Source organism: Pleuronectes platessa, chromosome 6 (assembly GCF_947347685.1).
Source record: "Pleuronectes platessa chromosome 6, fPlePla1.1, whole genome shotgun sequence".
NCBI lineage: Eukaryota > Metazoa > Chordata > Actinopteri > Pleuronectiformes > Pleuronectidae > Pleuronectes > Pleuronectes platessa.
The window spans coordinates 20,476,058-20,494,267 of NC_070631.1; the positions used below are offsets into that span (position 1 = coordinate 20,476,058).

At 40.1% G+C, this 18,210-nt stretch overlaps 1 protein-coding gene across 3 annotated transcripts; it reads left to right on the plus strand.

Moving 5' to 3' along the window:
- The first annotated feature begins 101 nt into the window (after positions 1-101).
- Positions 102-18,041, plus strand: nadka (NAD kinase a). Of its 3 annotated transcripts, XM_053423828.1 has the most exons (12): positions 102-238; positions 998-1,163; positions 3,631-3,714; positions 11,264-11,393; positions 12,036-12,144; positions 12,284-12,369; positions 12,590-12,692; positions 12,818-12,960; positions 13,809-13,908; positions 14,078-14,235; positions 14,483-14,565; positions 15,536-18,041. In XM_053423828.1, exons 2-12 carry the CDS (start codon positions 1,012-1,014, stop codon positions 15,681-15,683), a joined length of 1,296 nt encoding a protein of 431 aa, XP_053279803.1. In that variant the 5' UTR covers positions 102-238; positions 998-1,011; the 3' UTR covers positions 15,684-18,041. The 3 variants fall into 3 exon arrangements, with proteins under 3 accessions (XP_053279803.1, XP_053279804.1, XP_053279805.1); XM_053423829.1 differs by lacking the exons at positions 102-238; positions 998-1,163 and adding an exon at positions 3,153-3,178; XM_053423830.1 differs by lacking the exons at positions 102-238; positions 998-1,163; positions 3,631-3,714 and adding an exon at positions 6,894-7,249.
- The last annotated feature ends 169 nt before the right edge of the window (positions 18,042-18,210 follow it).

Consider the following 18,210-nt stretch of genomic DNA (forward strand, 5'->3'; position numbering starts at 1 on the left):
ATTTACATTTGCCTCTCTCCTAAAAACTTCCATCTTTTTGTTTTGCCCAGTTCGTTGAGGTCGTCCAATATGACGTCGGCGGTCAGCGGCGCTGTGATTGGTTGACCGGTGTCAGGAAGTGAAGCTCTGGCTGTTGACAGCTCTCCGTTAAGATGGTGTAACCTCCCTGACTGCTGATGGCGACGCTGTGAATCGTGCTGCTCTTTGCACCAGCTTCGTGTGGTCTCACCGTGACGTTGTGGGTAACAGACATTGTTGGCAGTGGGTGATAAAGGCGCTTTGTGCTGCTGTACGCCGCTAACTAGCAACTTAGCTCGCTAACTAGCTTAACGCTATTAGGTAACGATGTCGAGTGAGCTCTTATCTTTGCTAACGTTTAGCAATAGTTTGACTGTTGGACAAATGTGTATGTTTACAAAGCTAGGTCATTTCAGACTGCTAGCCTCCGTCAGCCATGACATGATTAGTACAAGATTAAGCTAGTTAGTTAGTTATCTCTCTAGTTAACCTGCGGTAACCTCACGCGAGGGAACTTGTTAAAACATTAAGATAATTTACCTGACATTAAAACAACTCCGCCAATGGACTGCTTGACACTTCAGTCTCAGTTTGTCAAAAAAATTGGACAGAACTTCATTTGTCGTTGACACAAACTTGTTGAATCCAGAACTGAATCTGTGTCAGACAGCAGAGTCGTCAAATGGACATTAGTGTTAAACATGTGTATCTATATGTGAATAGTACAAGTGCTGAATAAAAGACTAACTCCTGTCTATTGATGTATACTGCATGTGAATTAATGTTCTTTTATTCATGAAACATCAATTAATTTGTCCTTTTTCTCCATGAAGTTTGGAACAGCTTTTTCTATATGCAAAACAGTTCTGATGAGGGGGGTCTACTTGTGGAACTAACGTGACCACATGATTGTTGGCCTGTTCACATTTAACTCCCAGCTTTTATGATTCATCGACGTGTCCTGTCTGTTCACTGGCAGCTCGGTTGTCTGTAATGGATAGTGGCGAGGAGGTGCGAGTGGAAACGCCTCCGTACTGCTGCTCCACCTGTGATGGAGGCGAGGTCGCCCGCCGCAATCTGGCTCGACGCAACAGGAAGGCCCGCAGCCTGAGCACCTCGTCGGCCAGCAGCTCCTCTGACCACAGGTGGGTTTGGGAGGGGGGCCCACGCGCGGTGATAAACCTGTTATTGTGTTAAGCGTTAGATAACTACATGTAACTATATCCATCCTTACCGAGAGCATGATCCGAACCAGGACAACGTGGACATTTTTACTGATGAGTCTGGTCTCACTGGTAGATTATGAATCAGCCTTCAGTCAAATGTACTAATGGACTAAATGTGAACTAATCTTACATCAAACATGTCTTTGTTTACATTTCAGTACCATAGTTGAATATCCATGTTAGAATAAAGGACAAGATGGTGAATGTGCCTTGTACATTTTATGGTCTTCTGCTCAATTTAAATTACTACTTGTTAACTACCAGTAGATGTTAGCAGGTGTTAGTGGCCACCAGCGGATGTTAGTGACATACCTTGAGTTGCCCCCCTTAGCCTCATCAAGTGTTTTGGCCTTGTAATCAATGATATAGGCCGCACTTGAGGGTACACTGAGGCTAGAGGTAAATCTGACTGGCTACTGGCTTGTGTGGCACTACTATGAAAGCCCGCTCAGACGTCATTACCTCTATGCCTTTTTAAACTAAACGTTTTCTCGTTTTAGAACATTAAATTACATGTCATTTAAAAAAAAAAATTTTGGCTGAAAAACATAGGACAAGATGGAGAATATCCCTTGAACATTCTACCGCACTAATTAATACCAACCACGAGTTGATGAGATGACTCCAGATCAAACTCTTATGACAGCGAAATATTATTGATGCTCTATATTTTGTCGATTCAACTTAAACTTTATTATAAATAAATGTAAATAATAAGAAAACTTAAATGCAACCAAATATAGACTATTTTATGTGAAATGTAAACAAACATAAATGCCTTTATTCTCTAGAATTTTTATTTGCATATTGATAAACACAAACGCCGATACTGGTATGATGTGTCTGTGAAAGTGTTTACTGCCGAGGGTCACACCCAGGTTCCTAGCAATCTGTGTGTGGTCTACCATGGAATTGTCAAAGGTAAAAGTCCGGTCATGGTCGGGAGAGCCTTTCCCTGGAAGTAAAAGTAGTTTGGTCTTGATGGCAGTCTCATAGTTGAGTGACCTGCCTTGACACCAGACTGGTGAGGATCAAGAAGAGAGTTGATTAAAGATAGCTCGAGAGCTTTGGAAAGAAAGGGATGAAGAGAGACAGGTCTGTAGTTAATTTACTTCAGAAATCTCTTCAAGGAAGTAGAGCCTTTTAGGGTGAAATGTTTGTTCACTCTGGGTGTGGTTTGCAACACTGATATAGTTTCTTACACAGAGAAGTAAAAGAACAGGCACCTTTTGTCTACAGCGTCAATAAACCACCACTCTGCTCTGTCCCCATTACCTATGAGGAAGTGGGGAAATAAACAGTCACCCAGAAATTACATTGTCCAGGATGTTGAAACGCACGCCAACAAATAATGTGTTACGTTTTCCTCCTTTGTTCATGACACTTCTCGTTGTTGTGACATTTGACAGAAAGGGTTGGCTGAAATCTGAATATAAAGTGAATGAATTCTCAAAAGAGCAGATATCTGAACTGTTACTGTTAGTGACGGGATCAAGTAAACACACACACACACACACAGCACAATCAGAACAAACCTGTCTTGTTTTATAACTGAGGAGTCAACAGTCAACAGTTGCCAACAGCCTTTATTAAAAAAAATTGTTTTGTCCAGCCTCATTCATTTCATTCTCTCATATTATGCAGATATTGACGACTGCAGCACTAAGGACCTGCACACAGCAGATGGTGAATTCACAGAATCAGACTGCTAAGAGGATTTGTCGGCCAAGTGTTGTGATGCGGCGCAAAAGCTTCTGTGGTCGTGGTCAGCCATGTTGTTTTGCCTGACAGCTCGGTGTCAGTGACCTGTGACACAGGGCAGCCCTCCTGTGGACATGACTCCAGAGTAGCAGACTTGTGATCCGATTGTGTTAATGGTTGTTAAACTGTTTGGGTTTGTTTCATCATTGACTGACGCAGTGTATGCTCCGCAGGTAGGACAGATAGAAGTGTTTGTTCTTCAATATTTCACAATGGATTATTACTATTTGCTGACTATTTTGTAATACAGTCTGTTACAGTGTCTAATCCCAGACCCGTTGTTCACTATGAAAGGTCACAGACGGCTGCACAGTTGATTCACATTCTAATGTTAGACTGGTGGTTTTGTTATAGCTGGGTAACCGGGGTTACTAACTCTCTCACAGCATTTGAACTCATTTCTTCACTTCTCTTTTTTTCTCTGTTTAAAAATGTGGGAATTTTAGAGACGGTAAATCAGCCAATAAGGATGCAGAACACCAACTGTGCAGCTCTCAGTGAACACAGTCACAGTATCTTACACATTGCCATGAAATAAAACTGAACTTTCACTTACATTTGTATCCTTGTGCAGAACTTTCTGTTAATTAATCCTGTATGTCTGTCATGCCTTTGTGTCTTTCAGGAGAGCTCAGTCACTTCATGGACCAAGCCCTGTGACCACGTTTGGCCCAAAGGCATGCATGCTCCAGAATCCACACACAGTCATGTAAGTTGGACAAAAACAACTTAACCAAAACAAATATATAAAGTGTTTCTACGGATGTGTTTTAATGTGTTGCAGTCATGACTCAATGTATGATTTTTGCATTGTTGTGAGAATTTAGACCCTAAATGGTCATGACAAGCACCTCATGAATATCAAACTATCTTGGGTTCTCTGTTGAATCAAGGAAATAACCAAAATACAGTGATACGCTGCAGCTGCCGACAATACAGCGAGTGAGAGTGAGTACGATGGAAAGAACCTAGCCTGAAATAAAACTTTTAATGACTCGGGTCTGCAACTCTGCTGACCCGAGGTCAGCAAATGGTATCCGAACGTAATTTGTTTTATATTTTACAATTGTAACTTCTTATGGAACATTTATGTCGCGCAAGCACGACTAACTCTGTTGGTTTTAATGTTAAATGAGGAAGTGGATCAATAATCGGCTTCAGTTCACCCCCATACGTCTGCATCGTGATTTTCCCGTCTCCAAAATGTCCGCAAGCATCGGTCAGCATTAGCGTACAAGTGCGCACATTCTCCCGTCAAATTTGGTTTTCTAAATCCCGACATGTGAAGAGCACATACCTCTGCCGAAGTTTATTGGCCCCTTTATTATCATATTACATATATATTCATATTATTAATTAAATAACTATTAATATTGCAAATTGTTATTTTTTTGTCCCCGTTCAGATGTTCGTTCTCTCTTTTCTAATTTGTGTATTTTTATTTTGTAGCTAACCTATAAACCAGCACAAATAATATCCTCTGAACTCTGAAAAGAACATGCATTATTTCTAGCATTATTTTTTCATTGATTTCCACTCAGTTGTTCATGAGTGGTAGGTTAGCGTGTCAGTTATATATATATATATATTGTGGCGACTATTTTCTCAACCAATTGTTTGAGCTTTGAAACTGTAAATATTACGATATGAACCGACAGAACGGACATTTGTCATCATGACAGGTTCTAATAGACTGAAAAAGTAGCTGAATCCAAATTATTTTAATTAGCAGTGAGCAACAGTGTAATCAACATTGTATCTGTTTATCAACTGACTAAAAAAAGAATTAGCATCTGACGAGTCGTGTGCAATTTAGGCAACACCAAAATCCGATGAGGGAGGAGGAAAGTCTGTTTACTAGAAAGTTCATGTGTTTTTGTAGGGGTCAGAATAAGAGGACACATGACAGACTTCATCCTAGACCAAACAAAAATGTCTCCAATATGAAACATTACAGATTTGACGCCAATTAAATTGAAGCTGAGTAAAGTGTGACAGCTAGTGGTGAAATGCAGTACAGCAATTTGTTTTATTTAATGGGCACTCGCATGCCTCCACCAGGGCCCGACCGCCCCCCTATGAAACCACATTTAAATTCACTAAATCAGGATTTTTATTTATATCAACAACAAATCACATCCTGCCCCCGGTTTTGTGCTAATCCATCGCCTGCTGACAAACAAACAAACACAGAGGAAAACTGGTGGAGCAGTGTGGAGCGACCAACTTGCTGGTCATTTTAGATCTAATGTAAAGGGATTTATTTCAATAACTCTGCAAAAAAACTTCATAAATCTCCTAACAGTCACTAACAGAGGTGTATGATCATGATCAAATTAACAGAGCTTTATCAGCACCATCCTGGGTGATCTACATAATCCATCAGTTGGCTGAGATATGAAAGACTCCAGTCAAAAGTTTTCCAATCAAAGCCTCATCAGACTACTGACCTTTGTCTCCCGTTGTAACATAAGTGGCTGCTGTCTTTAGGTGACAGTAGTTGAAGGATTATCTTCCTCAAAGCTGCTAGACAGGTTAAAAGTAGTACACCAGGCTATACTTATTCCTAAATGAAAGTGGGGAAGACCTAGGGCCACAGATAAATATGCATGGCTCTCGTTGGCAGGCAAAACATATGATGTTTTAGTGCATGAAGCAAAGAAAGACGTGACATGGAACCAAATATCAATGTAAAGTAGTTTTATCCTTTCAGAGTAGGAACTGTCATTGGACACTTGTTCTTTCTCTGTTGAAGGGTGTGGTTGTTTGTTTTTTTGTATATCTTGGGGCATTATTGTTGGAAAGCATTTGTTTTTCAACTTCAGAGAGAGATTTGCACCTTTCAACGACGCCCTGAACTCAACAGAGCCAAGCAATCCCTGTTAGGACACCAGATACTCTCTTATTTTGTCTGCTGCTTTATAAAGAAATTCTCTGACTGTCAGTGTTGTCATAGCAGACGAGGATCTAAGTGATCGACTATATAATCAGACTGATCGCCTATAGGCCAATTTCAGGGCAATGTTAAGTTTATTTGTCCCTTCCCTTTTTCACATCTGCGTCTTCTTCATACAACCAACTCTTTCTACACACAAATACACACACACACATACACACACACTGGCCAATGTAACTGTGACTGATACTGGGCACTGCAACAAACAGCTGTTTCTATGTACCTCCCCCTGCGAGAGTGAATAAGAACGAGAGAGACAAGTTTTACTCAACATGTGGAGTCACTATTGCATCTCGCTGTCGTGCCAAGGTAGTGTCTACTGCAGAGTCATCTGACCCGGAAGTCAATGCTGATTGTATCCATCCAATTGCAGACAATAGCCAGATGTTAGCGTTAGTGACCAGTAAAAAAGGGGCTTTATTACACTATTACACAATTCCTTCAAAACATAGGGTAAAATTGTACAGCTACTAAATCTTATGTTCCCCAGATAAAGAAACATCAGGAAGCTAAATCATTTCCTGTTGTGTACCCTTAATAAACAGTTAAATCATTAAGTCAAATATTAATGTTGTCGTCCTGGACTTCCCCCTCCTGCAGGTCCCCAGACCTCAGCGTCTCTTCCTGAAAACTGTTCAGAAGATGACGTGAAGCTCAGGGCCTTTTGTCTGTGTACATTCAGTCAGTGTAATCATTGACATTATTATGTAACTGTGAGATACTTACCAAGACCTACCCAGAACAATTTTGGAACAATACATCACTCACTGAGGTATACAATACCTTTCATCACATGGATAAAGTAGTTTTAGGAACAGCCGTGTCATCATTGGCGCTTCACGGAATCACACCTTACCAATGAGGAAAGCCCTTCCCCTGGAGTGGGCGTGTTCAGATCAGCAGAGGGGGCGGAGGCTGGGATAAAGTCAACCTTAAGTTGAGTGAGAGCTTTAATTCAGCAGCGCACTTCAACGGGAAGGTTTAGTGTTGAGTCCTGACAGGAACGTATGTAAACAGAGGGAATCCAGCCTGAGGGTTATGAAGCTGACACTGGAACCTGACCACGCTGCACAGAGAGACTCACTCAGCCTGTCACAGACATAGCTTGGATGCAAAAAGGAAAGGGACTGCGCTCCAGGAACTTGTTAGAGGCACGATGAGCAGTTTGGACTGAGACTCCCTACGAGAGAAACCCGAAGTCTCACCTGTGTTTCATGTGCGCACTCATGAAGTTCAACCAACTGCAGGACGTGTCTGCGAACCACAGCGACAACAAAGTGTGGAAATGGTGAGAGCAGTGTCTTCCATCTTCCATTAATCTTTCTCAACACAGTGAGCTTGTTTCATAGGTGAAATATTAACTGGCACACACAGACAGTGCAAAGATTACTGCCAACTAGAGTGTGCTGCCAAAGTTTGAACAGAGTACAGAATGTTGTTTTCCTTCTTTGGGCGGTTTTTTATTTTAAATGCTTATATTAATATATAATAGTGTAGATCTATCTGACTTTGCAGGTAGGAGCAAGGTGGATTTTTTTAATTTATGATACATATCATGATTTGGTTTCTGTAAGCCTTTAGAAGTGGCAGTGTTTGCATGTTTTAACATTTTGTCTGTTGCAACAGTCTGGTTCTGTGTGATCTGTGATCCGGCTGCGGATGCTTTGAGGTGGTCAGAGGAGAAAAAAACATTGAATAGATCACAGGTCGTTGCCTTTTCAAATGCTAATGTTTGTCTCCTGTATTTGAGAATCGGCCTCTCACAGTTTCAGTTACCTTTGTAATCAACCATGTTTGAGTCTTTCAGTCGATTTGGGAGATGTGTCTACCCCCAACTTTAAAACGGCTCTTAACTTCTAGATACAATACAACCTGATGCCTGCTTTTGTAAATCATCTGTGGCATCATCTAAAGCTTTAGTTTGTGGTGTTTCTCTGCTTGATTTCATACATATAGATATTTGGTGGTGATATTATACTGTTTCAGTGAACAAAATGAAGAAACAAGAACAGGATATGTGATAATGGTTCTTCCCTATGTGGTTTGTTTGCTGGGACGACAAAGTTGTGTTTGTTCATGTAGTTTTGATATGACTTGCATGTCGTTAAATAGGGTTCTCTGGACTCTGCAGGGGTTTATTTCCAAAAACTTGAGTCTCTAATTTTAAAGGATACATTCACAGCTTAAAGTCCTCAGGTGGAGAGGAAACCTGCACCGACTTGTCACTATACCGCAGGTCATATCAGGAGACGTTAGAGAGGGAGGGATTATTTTCTGTCGCTAAAAAGTCAGCACAACTTTCATGTTGTTGCGCTCAACGATTTCGTTAAAATATTTAATTTTCATGGACTATCAAGGAGTGGAGATATGCTAATATAACCAGCCGATGTTGACAAACTACCGCAATAGTCATGCCGAGAACAGAGCACACAAAACGTATGACTTGTTAGCCGCTTATTCCCATAAAACTGACATCAAAATAACATGTTAAAGTACAAGATGAACAGATCATTGACAGAGAAGAAAAGAGAAGTGATGGTCCACAAACCCTGCAATAATATACACAGTTTTTTATAATTGCAAGATTGGGTATTTTTCCAAATCTTCATTGTTTTGGGTCTTGAAGAAAAGAATCAGATATGTTTAGAGGACTGATATTCATGTGTGTATTCAATTTGTTACAGACCCGATTAACAATCCTGATCAAGTGAATTTATATTTTGTTTCTTAAGGGGACTGTTGGGCCTTGGCGGAGGTAGAGGCTCTCTTATGCTAGTTGAGATTTAGTAAAGTAAATCGGTAAATCATTTACTTTCATTGAAGTGACCAAGATCATGTTGTTTTTGCTATAGCTTGTGATTTTCTTGGATTTCCTCCTCACAAATGAATGAGAGGAGTTTAATATATATCAGGGTTAGGGAACCTATCCGGGGCCTGTTCAAAATTGTTTACATTTTTTTAGGGCCAAACTATATTATTCAAATCACATATCACACTTATCTCTCTAATGAGATGGCTGGAACTACTACTCTTTAATGAAGCATGTGATGTTAGATGGTAGTGAAGATGACCATGATGATGCTATTCACAGGTGGTTATCCAGGTTTTTGTCAGCCTTGTTGGAAACATCATCACATATAAGCAGAAAGGGGAAAAAGGGTTTGAAAACCTTAGAATGTAAATTCAAGTTGTTGTACCTACTCTAGTTTTGAGCTTGTTGTTGCTTTGCAGCTCAGTGACTTTGTTGTAGTTTGTCTGGTTCACCAGCTGATTCCAAGTTTAATAGCTTAACAACCACACTTGGGTCCTTTTGTAGACTTCACATGCCTGGAGGTGTTTTTTTGCAAACTCACTAGCATGTTCAGATGTCATGATATGCTTTTTTTCTCGCTGTGAAGGAAATGCAAGTTATTTTTCTGTCAGAGCTTTAATTTCTCTTCAAATTATTTGATTGAATTATTTTATATTTGAAATCATAGAGCTGAGAAGCTGATTGGAACCTTAGAGACTTTCAGCTCTGAGAGCAATATCTAGAGCTCAATCAATACTGGATCTTTGGGGCTGATGCTTTTCTATGGACATAGATACACAACAATTCATTGTCTTTAATATTAAACACACGCACACATACACACACACATATATATGTTGGTAGATTGTAGGTTGTTGTTCCATTTGTTCTGTAGATGATGGGGTTTGCTCTACATTTTGTTGTTTCTGTTCACGTACAAATGACGAGTATAAAAATAGTTTTTCCTCTTTGTTTGAGATAAATCTATTGTGCTTTAACCATTTCTTAATGACCCCAGATATTTTTTCTGCAGTATCTGCATCACACGTTTTTGGATCTGTGGATATGATGTCTAATGTGTGCTGATATATTCAATAACCAACAACCTAGGCCCTTACTGGCTGGTATAATATCGACTGATATAATGGTCGCGTTCTAGTGATGTCCGTCATGAAGGCAAAATGACAGCCAATTTCTATCACTCCATTCAGTTAATTTGTTTTATAGACCAGCCATGATCGGGGCTGCATCTGTGGCAGGTCACTAAACTGTTCAAATGATCAAATATTTAAAATAGGTTCATTGTCAAAACAATTAGCTCAAACAATTTGGTAGTACATCTGTGTGTTTTCACTATCTACTCCCATGTCAGTATTAAACTCTGTGATGGTTCTTTGGATAAATCAGCTCCACAGCCACAACAATTCACTCAACTACAAATTCTCCTCCAGAATGAGGTTTCATCTTCTTAGCTGTCAGCTTGCTCAACACCGAACTTGCCTGTGTAACTTTGTCTCTGTCAGATTGTGGTCTTGTGAAAGCTTCTTGTTGGGCACTCGACCAAAAAGAATGAACTTCAAATTAACATTCTTCATTTGCCCGTACAACTCATCCAGTTTATCTGCATGTTTCCAGCTTTAATGGAACAGTTGTCCGTTTTCCTCACAGGGAAACCAGAATAGGACCAACCCAAAGGACATATTAGTCTCCTGTTTTTTACTGCTATGAGAACTTTATCTCGCACGCCAAGTCGAACTGTCTCATAGATTGTATACAACCAGAGTTGACCCATGTCTATTATAATTACCTTTTTTCTTCTTGTTTTGACTAATCATTGCATCACTATAGTTGTTTGATTGTGACACACGGCACTAACAGATACTGACAATGAACTAATATAAAAATGTGTGAATGCTCATTTGAGTTTATTTAGGAAGCTCCTGCTACCAAGCTGTTATCAGACATCACACAAATAAACCCTTGTGAAGCAGACTCTAGTACAATCTGTAACTATCGTATACTGTATGTAAGACTAAGCCATAACTAGCTTAAGTCAACAGACTTCTGTGTTTATGGTGTTGTGAACCTTTGCCCTCCAAACCTGTGGCTCCCTGTCCATCCCAGAATGCATTTGGTTTATGTATGTCTCTCACATTTTTGTCTTGCCTTTCCGCAGATGTCTTTATTTGTAACAAAAAATTACGTTGTGCTATTAATATCCCACAGTGTCTTTCAGGAGTTAAGGTGACGGCCCTGCAGCTGACACATGGGGGTCAGCCATACAGTACACTATGTGGCAACAGAGCTAGACTTAAGCCGATGTCTCTAATTGGATCAGGACTAAGCAGGCCTGGTTATGACAGATCTTACATCAGCAGAAGTCTGAGGCTAAAGGCTCAGGTCTTACTTTGAATTGGATGGGTTTTTTCTCCTGGAGAATCATGACTCGACTGTTGAGTCTGTTTTACCCTTCATTGAGAAAATGTTTGTTTTATGTGCTTGTGTGTTCAGGCACATTCAGGACCCCGCCAGCCAGAGACTGACGTGGAACAAGCCACCAAAAAGTGTCCTTGTCATCAAGAAGATCCGAGATGCCAGTCTGCTTCAGCCTTTCAAAGAGCTCTGCATATTCCTCACAGAGGTATGAGCACATACTGTTCTGCCTTTAACAGCCAACACAGGCAGTGTTTGTGGGATCAAGCTAATGAACCTTACCCCGGGGCCACAGAGCAGGCGGATGCTTGAGAAGCGCCACGAAATGCTGTTTGCTTCCTTTCGTCGCCCATGTTAAGCAATTGGGCATTTCACACCGGCAGTGCCTAGAGCGCCCTTCTATTTCTCCAACCAATATTTTGACATTTAAAAATATATTTAACGTAATGGAAAAATGTTCTCAAAAATCTAAAGAGGTAGGGGTGTTTTCAGAACATACTAGCGCATTGATGGGTATGGGTTGATGTGTATATGGGTATGTGTATATCACTAAACACTACTGATATCATGGGGGTGTAATCTGGCCTGAGTATAAATTGGCCTAGGCCATAATATACCCAGGGTATAATCTAGCCTAGGCCCCTTTAACCCAAGGTATAATCCGGCTAAATTCAGTTTTTGCAACTGACAACATCTCCTGAATACACTTATTCTACAACTATATTTTATTTTCCCATCTTTAAAAGGACATTAGGTCAACTGACCACTTTATTCTAGGCATGGATATAGATATTTAAAAAAAATGCTGCAGAGAATATCACTAACAATGTATCATTTTGTGTTGTTCCAGGTGAAAGACATGATTGTTTACGTAGAAAACAAAGTTCTGGACGACCCGGCCATTTCAGGAGATGAAAACTTTGGGGCCATTACCAAGAAATTCTGCACTTTTAGTGAGGGTATGAAAACCAGCCTGTCTATATTGTGATTATATATATATACATATAACACAACGCTGTATATGAACAAAAATCATATGAAGTTTTAGATAAGATATTTAACTGATTTACTGACTGTTTTTGGGGTTTCCTTTCCAAGATCTTGACGACATCTCAAACCGTGTAGACTTCATCATCTGTCTTGGTGGAGATGGAACGTTGCTGTATGCATCTTCACTTTTCCAGGTATTTAACACCTGACACTTAAACCACATCCCACGGGGTTTTGCACATTTACAGCTATAAAGTAACTTTTTGTACCTTACACTCTAAGCAGTTTACTGTCCTTACATTTTATACATGCTTGTGTTGCCTTTCTTTTCCATGATTGTAAAGCACTTTAGCTCAACCACTGTTGTTTTTAATGTGCTGTATAAATAAATCTCTGTTCCTCTGTTATTTGAAGGAGAGCGTCCCACCAGTTATGGCCTTCCACCTGGGCTCCCTAGGCTTCCTGACACCATTTAAATTTGACAGCTACCAGTCTCAGGTCACCCAAATTATTGAAGGTATTGAATCTTCAGCCTTTTTCTTCAACATTAAACCGCCTGCTCAGCTTCCAAAACGTTTTTGTTATGCTCCAGTTTTCCTTTACAGAGGAAACACCATATAAATGCATGTGTAATCTTGACAGGTAACGCTGCCCTTGTCCTGCGAAGTCGTTTGAAGGTGAAGGTGCTTAAAGAGAACTGGGAGAAGAAGGCCAGAGTGGACGAAAAGGGCATCATCCTGACCAATGGGGACATTGAAAGTAGCCGCAAAGCCATTCAGTATCAGGTAATATGTTCATCCGTTCATGTTGGTGGATTTACAAACCACCACTAAGTGGAGTGGTTGGAGGCAAATAACATCCACAGTAATCACAACAGTAAAAACACAAATATTTTCTGTGCCGACCACGAAAATGTCCATGAGAAGAACAGCTCAAGCATGTGATGTCATCAAAATGACTTGGTTGTATTCTGTTGGCTTTAAACCTGTTGTTCAAGACCTACATGAGCAAAAAGTCTTTAGAGCTGCTTACGAACTTGCACTGAACTCTGCAGTTCCTCTCTACTTGTTCCGGGGGAGGTGCATATGTAGGTCAGTTTAGGTTTCAAGATGTAATTTAGGGAGCTGACTAAAGACCTTTGTGTGACTTACGTATGTCCTGTCATTATCACCTGCGAGGACTGTGTCTGCCTATACTTGACATTAATTGTGTCGTAGATGGACGTTTTTCTGACATCTGTTTGATAAGCCTAACTGGATAAACCAGTTCATATCGTTATGGTTTTACTACCAGTATCACCAACTTTAGGCGCAGTACTCCACACTGGTCTTATGGCCAAAAATGGACATCCTAATCTTTCAAACCATTCGAGCAATCCTGTGAACTTCTTCCGCTGCTTTTTTACTTATTGACAAAGGAAAAATTTTGGTCGCACTTCAAAGATTTGAATGGTTGCGCTCTGGACCCCTGTACTAGTATAGTAGTATTGCAATAATAATATTGAACATTTCTCTCAAACAAACCATTTTGGAGCCACTGGTATAGACATATGATTAAAAGTAATGTAGACACTGGAGTAGACTGGTTTCTACAAAAGTAAATATGTGAATATATTGTTTTCTGTGTGTGTCAGGTACTAAACGAGGTGGTGGTGGACAGAGGACCTTCCTCCTATCTCTCCAATGTCGACCTCTTCCTGGACGGACACCTCATTACCACAGTGCAGGCAGATGGTGAGTGGGCCGATCATCTGTCTTTTGGTTCAAGGGTCTGAGACGATGTAAACGCCTCAGACACAGAGATCAGATCAGATAGATCACACAATATTACTCACAATAACACTTTTGATTCCTCTAGTCGTGATATTGAGTCTTCATACAGTTTTTGTTTGTGTGTCCTCAGGTGTAATAGTATCTACACCTACAGGAAGTACAGCGTATGCTGTGGCAGCTGGAGCCTCCATGATCCATCCCAATGTCCCGGCCATCATGATCACCCCCATCTGCCCCCACTCGCTCTCCTTCAGACCAATCGTGGTGCCGGCAGGGGTGGAACTCAAGGTATTTACACCCACTGAGTCATGGAGGTGTAACTGTTTTCACTGAAATCTCAATTTGTGGAGTTTCTTCCCTAATAATTAGCATTTATAGAACGGTTTAGATGAAGATGCTACATATATGCATTAACTGCTTTCAGACTTGGGTCCGGTTGTTTTTCTGAAATTTTCGAGTGTGCCACTGTAAGAATGCAGCAGAACATTTTCTGGACAAATCCCAATATGTGCTTGTATCTTTATTTCCAATGTAGATCATGTTGTCTCGTGAGGCCAGAAACACAGCCTGGGTGTCATTTGATGGAAGGAAGAGACAAGAGATCTGCCATGGAGACAGGTTAGTCCACATACACCACTCCATAACAAAAAACTGAACTGACATAATAGTAGCCATTGTTCCTTTCAGAATTTGAAACGAGGATTTATTTTAAGTGCCGTTTGCTACTTTACTTTGGTAGTAAAAGAAGTGGCGATGCCATCATTGTTGTTTGGCGTGGCCCAGGTTAAACCCTTTGAAAAACATATACAGAGAATGAATCTCACAGAACTTCTGTAATTATCTAGGTTGACAGGCAGAACTGTAAAACAACACAAATACATCCAGGAAAACAGAAGAATTACAATTGAGAAATAGGCAAATATCGGACATATTAGCTAGCTCTGGGTAAGTCTACACTACCAACAACCATGTCTTCTTCACCGCTCTAAAAACAGGACTTGCCACCGACAGTACAAAGCAACTGTGTTTTGGAGCGGTGAAGAAGAAGTGATTTGTGGCTAAATAAATTTTCTGTTTTATCCTGGTAGAACTAACATACTCTAACGTGGTATCGGATCAATACATAGATTTGTGTATTCACTGATGACCTGGTATTTTCGGCAGAATCTGAGGCATTTCAGAAGATGGTGTCTGTATTGGAATATCTTTAGATATAATAGTTGAAGAAGAGTAAAGGAGCAAAATGGATAATGGTTATGTGGATATGGATAATAATTTTAAATCCCTCAGCACTTGCAGGTTTTGTTATGTAACCTCATCAACCTGCTTAACGGGCTAAAGTCCTTTTGTGAAACTCATCCGCAGATAATCACCTTCCTGCTTCTTGTAAAACGTCTGCCCTTCATTTAGAGTTATTGAAGCATATTTCAACAAACACCCAGTGTTGCTACAGGGGGAATTTGTGTTGCTGCATCTGGTGTCAACACCTCCTCCTTTGTTCTCATTATTACAAATACCTGTACTTTCCCTTGGTTTTGGCCTTTGCAACACAAAGGCCCCCTCACACTTTTTTCCATCCCTCTTCCAGTATTACCATCACCACTTCCTGCTTCCCTGTTCCCTCCATCTGTTTCCGGGACCCGGTCAACGACTGGTTCGAGAGCCTGGCACAGTGTTTACACTGGAACGTGAGGAAGAAGCAGAACTACCTCAGCTCGGAGGACGAGGAGTTCTGAGGCCTGCTCCGGGATCTTCAGGGTCTTTTCCAAGGTCTCCATGACTCTAAAGTCCTGGTCTTAACTCGACCGCGCTCTGTGCCGTTTTAAAACTCTCACCAAACTCAATTCAAATAGTCACTACGACGTCGCCCCTTATTCGAATTAATGACTCCATAAAATATTGTTTTATAATAATGGGTTAAAAAGAACTTTGACTGTTGTTCATGTTTAAGTCTGGCAGAATGAAAGTGTAAGAAAAACAGGAAAACTATGAAAACCCCAAAGTTTTCAGTGAAAATCAAACAAACTAGATAAATAAGGCATTTAAAAAATAAATAATTAGGTTAAACTGAAAAAATTCAAGATCAATACTTGTTTGTTTTGCCACGTTTAATGTAAATTATAATGAAAGTGTGTGCTAATTGCGATGTTGGAGCTGAGATCCGAGACTTGTGATTGGCTGAAACTGCAACTCGGCTGTCTTGAAAAGGGACTTTCAAGTGAGTGGCAGAGAATTTTTTTTTGAAAATCTCTTAGCAAAAATTGAATATAAACTTCATGAAAGTAAAAATTATGAAGTATATTATAACCATTCATTTTTTAAATGTTTTATTAACTTACAAAACTATTTACAAAAACTATTTCTTGAACTCTTTGGGGCTCCATAGTAAACAAATCTGATCAGTCAATGTCAGAGACTCAGGATTGCACAGCCTGAGGTGTATGCTAGAAATATGCAGCGGTCATGAGGAGTCAAATTCCTTAAAGGTTCAGGATCTGATGTGTGAGCTCATTAAAATAGTCGATTTCTTTGAATGGAGTTTGGAGTCACTGTCGGTCCAGGATTGTCCCGAGTCCTCTGTTTGTTTTTTGAAAAAGTTTTGCCTTTTTTCTAATGCAACTTGTCAAAATGCAGTTTTTGGATGAAGTTTTCCTGAAAAGGGTAAATGTTCGAGTCTGGGATGATCTTGGGACTGCAGCACACCGGGACAGTTGTGGAGGAGAGTTACTACGATGCTCCTGGGGGGCGTTATCAAGTCTGCTCTTGCACTTTTTAATCTTTGAGACAGACGACAGGGACACAGCCACAACAACAGGATGTTCTCTCAGTAGAGGTGAAGGACGAGTTGCACTTTCGTGGAAAATTCTCTAGAAAGAATCAGTTAAAACCTGTTTTCTGTTTGTCAAATCAGGAAAAACTGAAAACTGTATGTTTCACACAACATGTAGGTTCATCCTGATTCACACATCTACTAGCCAATCGTGGCCCAACTGTACAGACTGTGCCTTAAACACTGCTATCATTAATGTATAGAAATATAATTTTTCAAGGTTTACATCATGGTAATTTTTTAAGAATCACACGTGCACAGATTTGTGCATTTTCTCTCTGATGCTTCATGTCGACTTTTGTCCTCGCTGTCTGCAGAAGGTTTTTGTGTCGTCGAGTGTTGGACAAAATGTTGAGTGCGACTCATTCCAGGCAAAGAGACAATAGTTCAGGTGTCTTCAGCATCTTTTTAACATTTTTAAAAATGTCTTTTAAAGCCATAGCAGATCTCTGTGTAGTTTTTATAGACTGATGTCTGTGGGTTGTGGGTGGTGTTGTGTGTTTGTCCAGGGACTGATCATAACTTTGATGCATCCTTGCTTCTCAGTTTGCTACCTGTCTGCCTCAGCTGAGGTGGCCTACCTTTCATATCTTTACAGATATCATGTGTAGATGTTAATATATATATATATTTACCAGTATATAGTCAATTGGCATAACGTGTTTGGTTAAAAAGATGAAACTGTGGAGTCGACCTGTTGAAACTATCCAGCGGACCAAGCGAGCTCTGAAAGGCAATCATTCCTTTAACTCCTGTACATACAGCCATGTTTCAATAAGATGTTTATTAACCAGTTTACAATGTGTTATTGCGGAAAATAAATCTATTTGGTACCTGCTTTTTTTTTTTTTTTACTTTAAAAGCTATTTAGTTGTCAATGCTATGTTGATGAAGACAAGTTTTGATTCCATAACTACGTTTTTCTGCCATTTGTAATTGGTCAGAAAAGTACTTGTACCGTCAAGTACTGAGATAAACAAATAAAGCCAAAGTTACTCTAACAGTCTGGTTTTCACATGAAGTTAATTTAACGTGTGAGAGTGGAAACTGCCACACGACCTGGTCTGATTCCAACGCTGCTCTGATCTGTTTGGTCCCAGTGAAACTTCTGGTTCTTCTCAGCTCTGGCAACTCTTCTCTGAAAGTGCTTTTCACTTGTGTATCTCTAAGAGCCTCTTTTGTATCAGTCGGTTTGTGAATGTTTCTAATATGAACTCTGCTATTTTACTTTACAAAGCACTTGAATAAAACCGAGAGAAAGTTATGTTTCGTGCTGTTTCTCATCTGAATCCATCCCGGTCCTTGGGCTCGTGTCAGTCAGCTTGTTGACTCTGTCCTCTAAGTTGAGGAGAATTTAAATAATATTCAAAATAAAAAGAAATTAGCTGGATACTGGTTGTTTCTGAGCACGTTTTAAAACTGTTATGGCCCAA

What these genes read in the sequence shown, in the direction of transcription:
- nadka (XM_053423828.1), top strand. Translation starts at nt 1,012, where the DNA reads ATGGATAGTGGCGAGGAGGTGCGAGTGGAAACGCCTCCGTACTGCTGC. An exon ending in TCTGCATATTCCTCACAGAG is followed by an intron (nt 11,394 to 12,035) that starts GTATGAGCACAT and finishes GTGTTGTTCCAG; the next exon opens with GTGAAAGACATGATTGTTTA. An exon ending in CGGCAGGGGTGGAACTCAAG is followed by an intron (nt 14,236 to 14,482) that starts GTATTTACACCC and finishes TTTCCAATGTAG; the next exon opens with ATCATGTTGTCTCGTGAGGC.